General features: G+C 43.8%; 1 protein-coding gene across 1 annotated transcript; it reads left to right on the forward strand.

Moving 5' to 3' along the window:
- The first annotated feature begins 4,555 nt into the window (after positions 1-4,555).
- On the forward strand, positions 4,556-11,201 carry LOC136431386 (cytochrome P450 2D9-like). The gene is made up of 6 exons (XM_066422739.1): positions 4,556-5,128; positions 7,549-7,720; positions 7,987-8,452; positions 8,858-9,014; positions 9,291-9,452; positions 9,978-11,201. Exons 1-6 carry the CDS (start codon positions 4,744-4,746, stop codon positions 10,157-10,159), a joined length of 1,524 nt encoding a protein of 507 aa, XP_066278836.1. The 5' UTR covers positions 4,556-4,743; the 3' UTR covers positions 10,160-11,201.
- The last annotated feature ends 785 nt before the right edge of the window (positions 11,202-11,986 follow it).

Raw genomic sequence — 11,986 nt, forward strand, 5'->3', positions numbered from 1 at the left:
CCTTTTACCTCCCCAACCAAAGTCAGGTACCTATTTTCACACCTGGGTGGAAAGTCATGGTAAGTGCCTTTCCAAAGGACACAGCGCCTGGACAGGAATCAATTGTAGAAACTTCACTTGATATTTCATAACCGATTCTAGATCTAGATTTGTTTTGGAGAATAAAAAACATAGGAGTGTTTTGGTCAGTGGTGGTACGTACTACATTTGAGCGCCGACATTTCTAATCCGACGTTTGTCGCTGTCCGGACGCGACCGTATCGAATGGTCAGTTGGATGGGTTGTCCAGCGATTATGACCAGAAACCGTACTCAGCATTGTTGCCGACCAAATTGTATATTTCCTCTTCTTCTAATAAATGATACTCCTATATTTTCCATGTCAGTCTTTCTTCACTCGACTATATTCTACCAATCACTGTAGACCAATGGAGATCAGATTCAGTGGGGTCGTGTGGCTGAATCATAACCGCAAGGTGTTTGGCCCAGTGGTCCCGAGTTCGAATCCCCTGGCACCACCGATGTTGTGTCCTTGGGAAAGGCACTTTATATGACTTTCCTCACTCCTTACCTTTACCTTTACTTTCACCTAGTCCCATCCTCGTGCCTGGGGGTCGGGTGCTATGGTGTAAAAATGGGTACCTGCCTTAGATCAGGGAGGTAAAAGGCAAGGGAAGGATAACAACCCGCAGCCCGTACGGCCTCAAAAAGGCTATAAGACTACCTTTACCTTATCAAGCCCAACGTTCTCTGTATGCGGCACTGTTGATATCAGTTCAAAAACTTGTGCATCGCCACATTATCCGTGTCTGTACAAAAGCAAAAAGACAAACAAAGGAAGATCTGAACACCTACGCACCATAAATAGGAAAACATTTGTTAAGAGATTGCATCAATTACATTGTGTCAACACCGTCCCACGCACACCAACCCAAAATAAATTCAGTTCAACGGGTCCAACCTTATCCGAATAAAAATTTCAGGAATATTGTTGCCAATAAACAATGTAAGGAAAACTGTAGTATGTTTTCCTAAGAACGGCACCGAAGCACAGGATCGTTTAACATTTTTGTCCAGCTGTCTGGCTGCACCAAGCGACGCTTGGGACGCCGAAAGTAGGCCATATTCAGTACACCCTTGGCTTGGAATGGTGTCACAGACGCAAAGGCGTCATCGGTCATCATAAAGATAAGAAAGGTCATGAACCCCATGACCTATATTATCTAATCATACTTCCCTCCCCAAAAGAGATGGGAAACATGCTGCTTTGGTCGCTTTCCTGTCTCTGCTACGATGTATAGTTACTGTAAAAATGTAAAAGTTAGCGATGATTTTATGTTCGCGGTTTTCGCAATGGCCTCTTCATCGTGAACTTAAAACCACCGCGAACATTTTTTGTTCTTTCTCCTGCCCGCCTTATCACTTGCTTCAACCGCAAAACCACCGCGAACACTCCATTTTCTTCCTTCCTAAATGAAATCCCCAAGAACGTTTTCACTTTTACAGTATATTGTGCTACGTTTCGAATTTTTCATTTTTTGGGTGTTTGCTAGTTTGAAACATATTTTGGGTTCATACCCTGTTCATTACTGTGACTATAGTACAGAACACTCTTCGAAAACGCAACTAGTAAGACAAATGGAGGGAAACATTCTGCATCTGTTAGCAAATGTTTGTATGTAGATTGTACTTTGGCATTTGACATTTGCTTACTACTCATGTCAACACACATAAATAGCACGCGTGGTATGTTGTGTTCCGGACAAAACATGTTTCAATAGCAAACACAATGTACACCTACACTATGTACACTCAGTAGGTGGGTGTTAATAAAGCGGTTAATCTCGGGACTGTTGGATCAAGGAGGTAACCTCTTTGATTTGATTAGTTTACAGCCTAAGCGGGTATCTCACCGGACTCCGTCGAACTGCGCTAGCAAATTGCGCATATTTCGCGAATTTTCGCCAATTTTCCCTTGTGATCACACTGATGTGCGACGCACGGGTAAAATATGGGACCTCTACAAGCAAAATGGCCGTGCCCGGATTGTCACATTCTCAGCTTTGGCTCCAAATCAGAATTAGATCAAAGATAACTTAATCGCATTGTTGCCACTGACTTAAGAACTAAATTGAATGTGCAATGGTAAACATGCATTCAAAAAGATTTGCAGTGATTGCGCCCATTTGCGTCATTTTGCCAATGCCATTTTTTTTTCAAATTTCAAACAATCCGCAATTTTAGGCAACAAATTGCCGATTGGAGCCGGATTGCGCAACTTTGAATGTCTTTCAAAGTGAGGAAAGGTTCTGCAATTTCCTACGCTAAGATTTTGGACGACTTACCGAATCTAAACATCATGTTTAACACTACAGTGTGCATTCTGGGAATCAGACAAACACAGACAGACAGACAGACACACACACACACACGTACACACCCCTTGCTTCTTACAGATTTCTGAAAATATCCAAGTATCGATGTATAACTTTTCCACTTAAACAACAACAGAAAAAACAATTCAAATTCTTTTTGCTGTTTTTTTTTTCATTCGCCTACCTGCTAACGTTACATGTATGTAGGTGACAGATGATATTTATGTAATAGTCTGTAGAACGCCCACAGTACCCGCTGCCACACACACACGTTCTTGGCTGACCTAAATCACTGCTATTGACTCAGTGTGGTTACGTACATTGATTGGGCTATGTGTGTACAATACAACCACGTCTTTGGTTTATTTTTAGGTTTAAAAAAACACGTGTAAAACCATGCTGGGAGGTGGACCCAGGATTCCGGGCAAGAGAAAAAAAGACCGACTAGGTTCGAACCCCCTGACATGCCTCCGATGTTGTGCCCATGGGAATGGAACTTTACACGCCTTTCCTCACTCCACCCAGGTGTAACAAGATTGGCAACATAAAAAGATGTTGCCATGGCGACGGTGGTCTCTGTTATCGTTTTCGTTTTTTAACCCACATGCAAATAAGGACCTCGCATAAATCATATCAGTAGCTCACCTTCTCTACCAAAATAACACAAGTTGTCCAATGTATGAAAATCTTGTTTTCACAAAAAAGATATCGTACCAAATGAGGCCCTCTATGCAAGATTTGTGTCCAATAGTGGCCATTTACTTAACTTCCAAATGGTGCAAAAATGAAATCCCCATCATTTACCACAGTGACTATGGATTTATAGTATTTTGTCATTAATTATGCAAATTAAGTATCAGTATGCATAATTGATATCTATCGATATTCATCTTTTTCTCAGTTACATATGTCATGTGTTTGAGAGTCCTATAATAGAATGCAGCTGATTTATTAACTGTCCTCATTAATCATGCAAATCAGATATTGATTTGCATAATTGGCATATGATTATGTAAATCACCACTTAAGCTATCTGCACACCAAAAATTATGATGATCCATCATCCCCTTCTTACATTATTCTCTTTCAAAGTTTGAGTCAAAATCAGCTCCTGCAATTCCAATAAAAGCCGCTAGGGGGTCCAAATCTACAGAACATATTTTTCTAACAAAGAGCTATCCACCACTCAAAAATCATGACTATATCATGTTCAGAAGACGAGATTTGAAAAGTGAAAGTTCCCCTGCAGTACCATAGAAAGTTGCTAGGGGGCCCAAAATCCAATCATTACAAGGTCTCCCACAGACCTATCCACCTACAAAATATGAAGACAATACATCCAGGCATTCTTGAGTTATCGTCCCATGGACTTTCACATTCCTGTACAATTCCTAGAATTCTTGCAATCTGCACACAATATAGTAAAAATTTGGCTCGCCCCTGAGGCGTCGCCAAAAATGGGTACTTCGGTTCGGGATTTAACAGGCGGTGGAAGGAGAGGGTTTGGCGCTGCTTTCTTGTGCAGTGCCCTAGACACAGTGGATAACAACTCACTACCCCTACGGTCCCTAAAAAGGCTATAGGACTACTGTTGTACTGTACAAAGAAATCAATGAATATCGTATTATATGTCTGGCCTCGGCAATCGTGTAAAAGTCAGTAAGTTTAACGGAACGTTCAAACATTACCCCCGTAGGATGAATATTGATTGTAGTGGTCGTTTCTCAGTTGTTGGATTTCCTCGAATTAAACCAAGCGTGAAAACAAGTGGAAGGTGATTATCAAGTCTTTTTTGTTCCCTTTCTAGGTATTGTGCGTGGGAGTAGCAGAGAAATCGAGGTATTGTCACTACGTTGATGGTTGCTAAGTGTTGGCAGTCGTCAATAATAAAATGCTCTTAGCAAACGTTTGCACATCCGGTAGGGGTCAATGACATCGCAAGATGTGCCCCCCTTTCTGTCCCACGGACGTTTAAGCCTGCATAAGTTGTTAAACAAGTTCTGAAGGTTTTTCTCTGTTTTACAAGGGCCACACCGTGTTAAAGAACGTCATTGTATATATTTTGTTGTTCAAGGTTTGAGAGATGAATGTGTAAAGCTGAGGTAGAGAGGGCGCTGTGGGCGGGCCCGTTAGGTTGTCGCCAGAAGCACGATGTAATCAGGCTAAGAGAGGTCATTCCCCGATCGGTGAGGTCACTGACACCCTGGAACTAGCACTCGTGGCAACCTGCTCGCTGATTGGACGATGACCTGTTTTGTTTCAGTGAGGCGGGACCTTTGTCGATTATAAAAGGCGGGAGAGGTGGACTATCAGTTTCATTCACCTGACGATCGTCTACAGTCTGTCTGCAAGCTACAACTGTCTTCAAAATGATTCAGCCGAAGACCGTGACGGCGGGGATCACCGAGCGGGTATTCCTGACTCCCGAGCCGACCTCGCTCGTCCTGATCCTGGCCACCCTCGTCCTGATGCTACGGTACCTGACCGGCCGCCCCCTCGGCAAGATGCCGCCCGTCCTGCCCAACGCCTGGCCGGTCCTCGGCCACCTGCCCTCCTTAGGTCTTAGGGCTGACCTCGCCTTCCAGAAACTGGGAAAGAAGTATGGGGACATCTTCCAAGCCCAGCTCGGCACGAGGAACGTCGTGGTTCTGAACAGCTACCAGGCCCTGAAGGACGGCTACATTGACGGTGGCGACGCCTACAACGACCGGCCCGACTTCTACTCCTATCAGCTGTTCTCCGACGGCGGGAAAGGTGGGTAGTACTCCTCTATTTAAAGTTGACACACAGTTTCTATTTCACTGTATAGCCAGGTAGTTTCTCTCCCACAGTTGCGCGGCGCTGAGAGTATGTTTGAGTGGGTTTAGACGCTGTCTGAGGGGTTGACAAATTGCCCAGGTGCGCGTCTCCGCTTCTAGGCGGTTCCTTCGGCCTTAATCGGGCCCACCCAAATCCGACGAGGCGTTGGTCTGAAGTTTGACTTCAACATGTCTATACCTGAAAAGTCTCGCTGTTTTCCGGTGTTTCTAGAACCAGAGCTTCAGCAATTTGTACTTTGCGTGAGGGCGAATTTTTATTCGGAACCAGGCTTGAGTGTCTCGAATGTTAGCTTTTAAAAAGCTAGGCAGGACATTTTTCTATCTACTTTGTGTTGTTTTGTTCGCTGGCCCATGGCTGAGCTAATGCATGATAAATTCACGTTCAGGGACACCAAGTCAAGGACAGCTTAGGCTATTTTTGTCAGGAGTACCTGGGATCGTTATCATCGGCACGGCCTTTGATGTGTACACCTGGCTGGAAATAGCGTTACCTCGCTATAAATAGTCCTTTATAGTGTTCCGCAGCTTTAGTTGCACGGACCGGCACGCTTGTCTAAGATGTTTGGCAGTCGGCCATGCGAGTGTATTTACACGGGCGTTCCACCTGGGTGCCCCGACCAGACCAATATTCGGATTGCGGACAGGTCTGTCTGCAAGCTCGCCTGGCGAGTAAATCAGTGTGGGACCAAAATTGGCGGCGGCCCAGCTTTGCGATAAGACCTATAACCATTAACATCTAGCAATCGCGCCTGAGACGACAGTCTAGTCAATACACGTTGTGCGGGGGGAATTCGGAGAAGTTGTAGTGGTGCCTTTCAAAATGACGGTGCCGCGCGTGTCCGTCTCGTAAAGGGTCGTCGCCATATCGCTAACCGGTCTATACCATATCCAAGCGTTTCATAACTGTTTGGGACTGGGCAATGAGCAAAAACGTATAACAAAAACAAATGTACGACAGTATCGTGATAGATAATAAGAAAAGTTATCGATAGATAAAAATTGCACCACCTCGGGTTCGAACCCGAGTCATAAAGCCTAAACCGTAATCTGCGCCACGAAACATCACGGGGTGAACAGAGTTAAAGTGACGGAGCGTGATGATACATGTTAAAAGGCGACGACCTTTTCAAAAGGCGACGGCCGTATACGAGACGGAAATTAGCCACGGCGCCTTTGCATAAATGCAGATGTGCGCTAAAAGTCCCATTGCCAATCAGTGCATGGTCTCGTGGCATTTCTCCGGCCACCCGACGGTCATATGAACGGTGTTCACCGCTTCCCGTGCTGCTAACACTGACCGGCAGGACTAGTCCTGTTAACGTATCGTTCGAGACGAGCAGCAGTAAACAAATACTGGACTGAAAATAGCCTTATCTCAACCAAACGGGACAAAGGTAAAACACCCCCATCGCCCTTAAAGGTTAGGCGACCACAACATGCAAACAATTGAAAACATAACAATTGTCCATCAATCATTTTTCATCATTGTTGGCTCAGCTACTATATTTGTCAAATACCGCCGTCTTATGTAAATGTCAAATGTCAGAGACTTGTCCTCTTGGTTCACTGACCTCACTAGGCGTCGCCTCAAGCCTCACAAGTACCGCCCTCTGTAAATAACACTGATTAGGGTTTGCTGAGACAAAAGCTAGCAACTTATTCAAACTCCTTGCTTGTAGGGTTTAAGACTATCTTGTAGTAACACTGACCCAGCCTATTATTACAATTTCCTTGGATTTCTGTGTTAACTTCAAGGAGTATTGTCTTCCGTTGTATTTTTCTTAATTGAGGTGACATTTCCAAATAACTTGAACAAAGACCACCTTGTCAGGGCCACTGTCACATACTTATGTGTACATATGGGGAGGGGGGCGAAGTTCGCCGTTTTGAATATCGTTGCATGTTACCTTAGCTAGGTCATCGACCCCAAGCGACACGGTGCGAATCTTAAAACCATCATACGTGCCTCCTGTTGGTAATGAGTAGTCTCTGTTTATACAACAACCCTCTACACTCCGCCGAGCCTAAAGAATGCGAAGAGTAAGCATAGGAACAGAGGACTCGCCAGTTGGAAGCTTGTGTCTCCGGTTGTTACCTGCTCTGTGAATGTTGATCATCAGTGCGAAAGGTGTGACCGAAACCCTCTCCTTCCGTCGCCTTTTAGTAGTCACCAACTTAAGTCAGGTAACCATTTTTCAACGTGGGTGGAGTGAGGAATTAAGAAACCAAGGACACAACGTCTAGCCAGGAATGCCAAAAATAAAGCAATCAAATGGTAGTGTCTGCTAGACTAGCTACTCGGCTATTTGACACCACCGAAGATTTCTAACCTTTCATTATCCACTCTCATTCTAGGAACAGCCTTTGCGGACGACTCGCCGGCCTTCAGAAAGAAGCGACAGTTTATCATGAAGGTGTTCCATCACTTCGGAGGCGGAAAAGCGCACGAGCAACTAGACATGAATATTGGCGAGGAGGCACGGAAGCTCGTCACACTTAGCAAGAGCTTCCAAGGGAAACCTTTCGAGTAAGTAGAAGTGTTTATATCTTATAGGGGAGCTTAGACGTAGATGCCGTGTTGGAGTGGATGAGCTCTTTTAACTGTAAATATTAAAATAAGCATTTAGGAGATTTGTAATTTGGCCTAGTTTCTTTCAGAAGTTTTAAAAATTATAATATATTACAAGTGTGTGATAAAAAAAACGGTTCTTCCCTATCAAGCGTTTCCTTTTTATTTCAAATACCCCTGTGCTTTTATAACAATTTCTAAAGAGAATTCATATTTTGCTGCAGCATACAGCCCTACGTCACAGTGACCACCCTCAACATCATCTGCTCGATGGTCTTCGGAAAACTGCACGACTACGATGACGAGGACTTCGGCCGAGTGATGAAGAACCTGGACAACGTCACGAAGAACATGATCAACGTGGGCGTGTTGAACGTCTTCCCGTTCCTGCGGCACATCCCCGCCATAGACACCAGCGGCAGGGAGATCCTGGACAACAAGCGGAAGATCATGTCCTTCGTCAACCAAAGGATCGAGGAGCATCGCGCCACCTTCGACCCCGACAGCACACGGGACCTGGTGGATGCCTACCTGAAGGAAACACAGAACAGCGCGGGCAGGAGTGAGCTGACAGACGACGAGTTGGCGCACATAGCTGTAGAACTGATGGTGGCCGGCAATGACGCGTCGTCGTACGCTCTCCAGTGGGGCATCTTGATCATGGCCCTCCACCCCGAAATACAAGAGAAGGTAAGGATGCAAATTAACGTTAGCTTATGTTATTAACTCATGGTTTGATTCATTCATTCATTCATTCATTCATTCATCCATTCATCCATTCATTATTTCTTTCTTTTTCTTTCTTCCTTTTTTTAGTTTTTTCTCTCTTTTTTCTTTCTTTCTTTCTTTCTTTCTTTCTTTCTTTCTTGCTTTTTGGTTTTTTTTTCTTTCATTCTTTCTTCACTTCCTTTTGTCAATTTTTCTTTCTTTCGTTTCCCTTTCCTTTCACTTTGTTTCCTTCTTTATCATCCTTTCTCCCTTCCTTGCATTCACTTAGACGCCTTTTAACGTGTATTTTAAAGTGATTGCTGCTTTTTCATAATAGTAATAAAGATACTCAACCCATGTTTTTGTTTTCTTTGTTGTTCATGACAGGTCCAGCGCGAAATAGATGTCATCGACCCGAGCACTCCAGTTAGCATATCCCTCCGCCAGCACCTGCCTTACACCCACGCGACCACTTTAGAGATCCTTCGATTCAGACCAGTGACTCCAATAAACGGCCGGAAAACAAAGCGTCCCGTGAAACTAAGTGAGTTCAACAACTGTTGTGAAATCTTTATTTTGACTTATCACACCCAGTGTCCACTGTGAGAACGCGTTTCGCGTTTCGACCACGGCAATCACATAGACTGACTTAGAATCATTGTTAGAGTCGATTACAAAAGTGTGGTGCTGACATTCAAGTAAGCCTTGTGTTGTAAGAAAAGATGGGTAAACTATCAAACCAAAAGCCAACTCTTTTGAACTGTTCAAATGTGTCCTACTATGATTTCTCATTATTTTCCTCTCGCACCTGTCTCGGCAGGGAACTATGAGTTACCAGCCGACACCATCGTCTTGTCGAACGTTTATAGCATCCTGCACGACCCGGAGTCCTGGTCCGAGCCCGAGACCTTCAACCCCGACCGATTCCTGGACAGCGATGGTCACGTGTTCGTCCCGCCGCAGTTCAAACCGTTTGGTGCAGGTCAGTTTTCAATTCCCCGCCAACAAATTTTTCCTAGGAATAGACTTGCCCATGCCATGGTCTCATTTAAAGTTGGCTCTACTCAACTGGGCTGAGGTTTCCACTTTTGAGGACGCGTGGCCTCTAACCACCAGCCAATCGGAGAATGGCCTGAATGTTTTCTTTAGGTAAAGCAGATTCTCTGGTTGGCTGACAACTGGTTAGAGCCATGCATAAAGGCCACGTCTATAAAAGTGGAAACCTCAGCCCGATTTAGCAGAGCTTCGCCAAGGTAAATTTCATTGGCGGAGGGCGAGGCTCTGTGTAGGAGAATGCAGCAACCATTCCATGATCTTGTTGTGATATGATGACGCTACAGATAATAAACATGCAATGAACATATGATATAGTGAAAGGTTGTAAACAATTGTAGGCAGGTCATAGAAGATATCACCTGTTAAATGCAACAGTAATTAAAGATCAACCTTTGATACTTTGTTGTTTATTACAACGATCTGATTAAGTTTATTTCTTCTGTGTGCCCAGGTCGGCGGACATGTACCGGTCAGCAGGTGGCCAAACAAATGCTGTTCACCATATTCACCACCCTCATGCAACACTTCACCTTCAAACTGCCAGAGGGCGCACCTGAGCCGGACACTGAAGGCACAGTGGGCATCATGCTCGGACCAAAGCCCTTCAAAATTTGCGCTATACCGCGGCACTGAATGATCTAACCGTGAGCAAGTAGAGTCTGCTTCAGTTTTGAAAACAAAGTTGCCTGTATAGCATACTTTCATGTAACCATTAGTCAAGAGACATGTTGCAATGCAATACTTCTACATATATTTATAAGAAAATTGTTACCATTTCTCAATGAACAATTCATCAATATGTATGTATGTATACTTTCTAGACTCAATATTGTAACCAATTGTCGAAAGATTTGATTTGATTTATCTGTTTGACTGTATAAAGACAACTTGAACTTGCCGGAGGTCATTACAACTATATGCTGCAATGTACATATTGTAGATACTAACGACGATTTTTTAAAGGTCGATATATTGAAGATTAAGAGTATAGTTGTCATCAAAATGTTTTGGAGATTTACATTTACCTATTTCCACTATGATGTAAGTAAGGCGTTGTGTAAAGAGAATAGCTCACTGGACTACGAAAATCGCGAAAGGAATTCGCAAAGGGGCGCAAATCAACGCCAAACACTTCACCGCCTGAAATTGCGAAGTTTTGGGAAGTCACTTTTTGATGAAACTCAACCATTTTACATTGGTTTTTGATTCAGTGGCAACACTGCGATTTCCAAATGAAATTATCTTGTATCTGATTTGGAGCCAAAACAGCGCGCCATTTTATTTGTAGAGGTCACTCACTAGTATTCACCTGGACGTCGTACGTCAGTGTGACCAAAAAAGAAAACTTGGCGCAATTTCCCAACGCAATGTAACGCAGTCCTGTAAGCTACCCGCCTCTGAATTAGCAGGTAGTGCTGAAAATGTTGCGGGAAAGTGTGCCCGCTGTGTTCATTGTGACCTAACTACATCCAGATATCATGTGTTCCAAATTCACGAAAGGATAAACAAATGCGATTATGAAATCTTAGCTATAGGTACCAACCCTGTCCGACTTACATGACGACGTATATTACTATAGTAGTCTTGACATATATATAGATTTAATGTTGAATAACTATCTTATTCTACTGTCCCATTCCATTATGTTGTAAATATATTGAACTGTCAAAGTCAATTTGTTGTCGCATTCTCTTGTTTTTTAAGGTCTCGTTCTCGAATGTACATAAAGAATGATAATGATAAGGATGATGGAGCCTACCTACCCCTAGTTTGCAACCAGCCGTAGAAACAGAAACAGAAACAAGAAACGCGTAAGATATTAAAAAAATAGAGTTCCACGACCCCAAACCTTCGCCGACACTTGGTATATCATAAACGTTTCTTATTTGCATGACTTATGTCACTTGAACATCACTCAAGCTATCACATGCCAAATATCATGACGATCCGTCATCCTCTTCTTGAGTTATTCCGAAGTTTGAAACGAAATCGTTTCAGTTCAGTTCCAAAAAGCCGCTGGGGGGCCCACACAACTTACTCTCTCTCCCGAGAGCTAACTACCACTCAAAAATCATGACAATAGCATGTACAGAGCGCCAGATATCAAACCCGGAAGTTCCGTTGCAGTATCATAGCAAGCCACTAGGGGGCCCAAAATCTAATCATTTTGAGGTCTTAAGAAGACCTACCTACATATCAAGTATGAAGACAATCCTGTCAGGAATTCTCGAGTTATACTGTTTACAAACGGACGGACGGACACGCACACACACGAAGGCTATGCAAAACATGACCTTTACAGCGAAGGTAATAAACGGATTCGCTGCCGAACCATAGAAAGCCGCTAGTAGGCCCTTTGTCAAACCTGACCTTTGGATTTGCAACCCCCACCAATCTACACAATATCATAATGATCCACCTACAGCTTCTCGAGTTATGCTGTCCAAGTCACACACACAC

This window comes from Branchiostoma lanceolatum, chromosome 3 (assembly GCF_035083965.1).
Source record: "Branchiostoma lanceolatum isolate klBraLanc5 chromosome 3, klBraLanc5.hap2, whole genome shotgun sequence".
Lineage (NCBI taxonomy): Eukaryota > Metazoa > Chordata > Leptocardii > Amphioxiformes > Branchiostomatidae > Branchiostoma > Branchiostoma lanceolatum.

Coding starts and splice junctions, on each gene's coding strand:
- LOC136431386 (XM_066422739.1), top strand. CDS start 4,744: ATGATTCAGCCGAAGACCGTGACGGCGGGGATCACCGAGCGGGTATTC. Junction 7,721..7,986: donor TTCCAAGGGAAACCTTTCGA/GTAAGTAGAAGT, acceptor ATTTTGCTGCAG/CATACAGCCCTACGTCACAG. Junction 8,453..8,857: donor ACCCCGAAATACAAGAGAAG/GTAAGGATGCAA, acceptor TGTTCATGACAG/GTCCAGCGCGAAATAGATGT.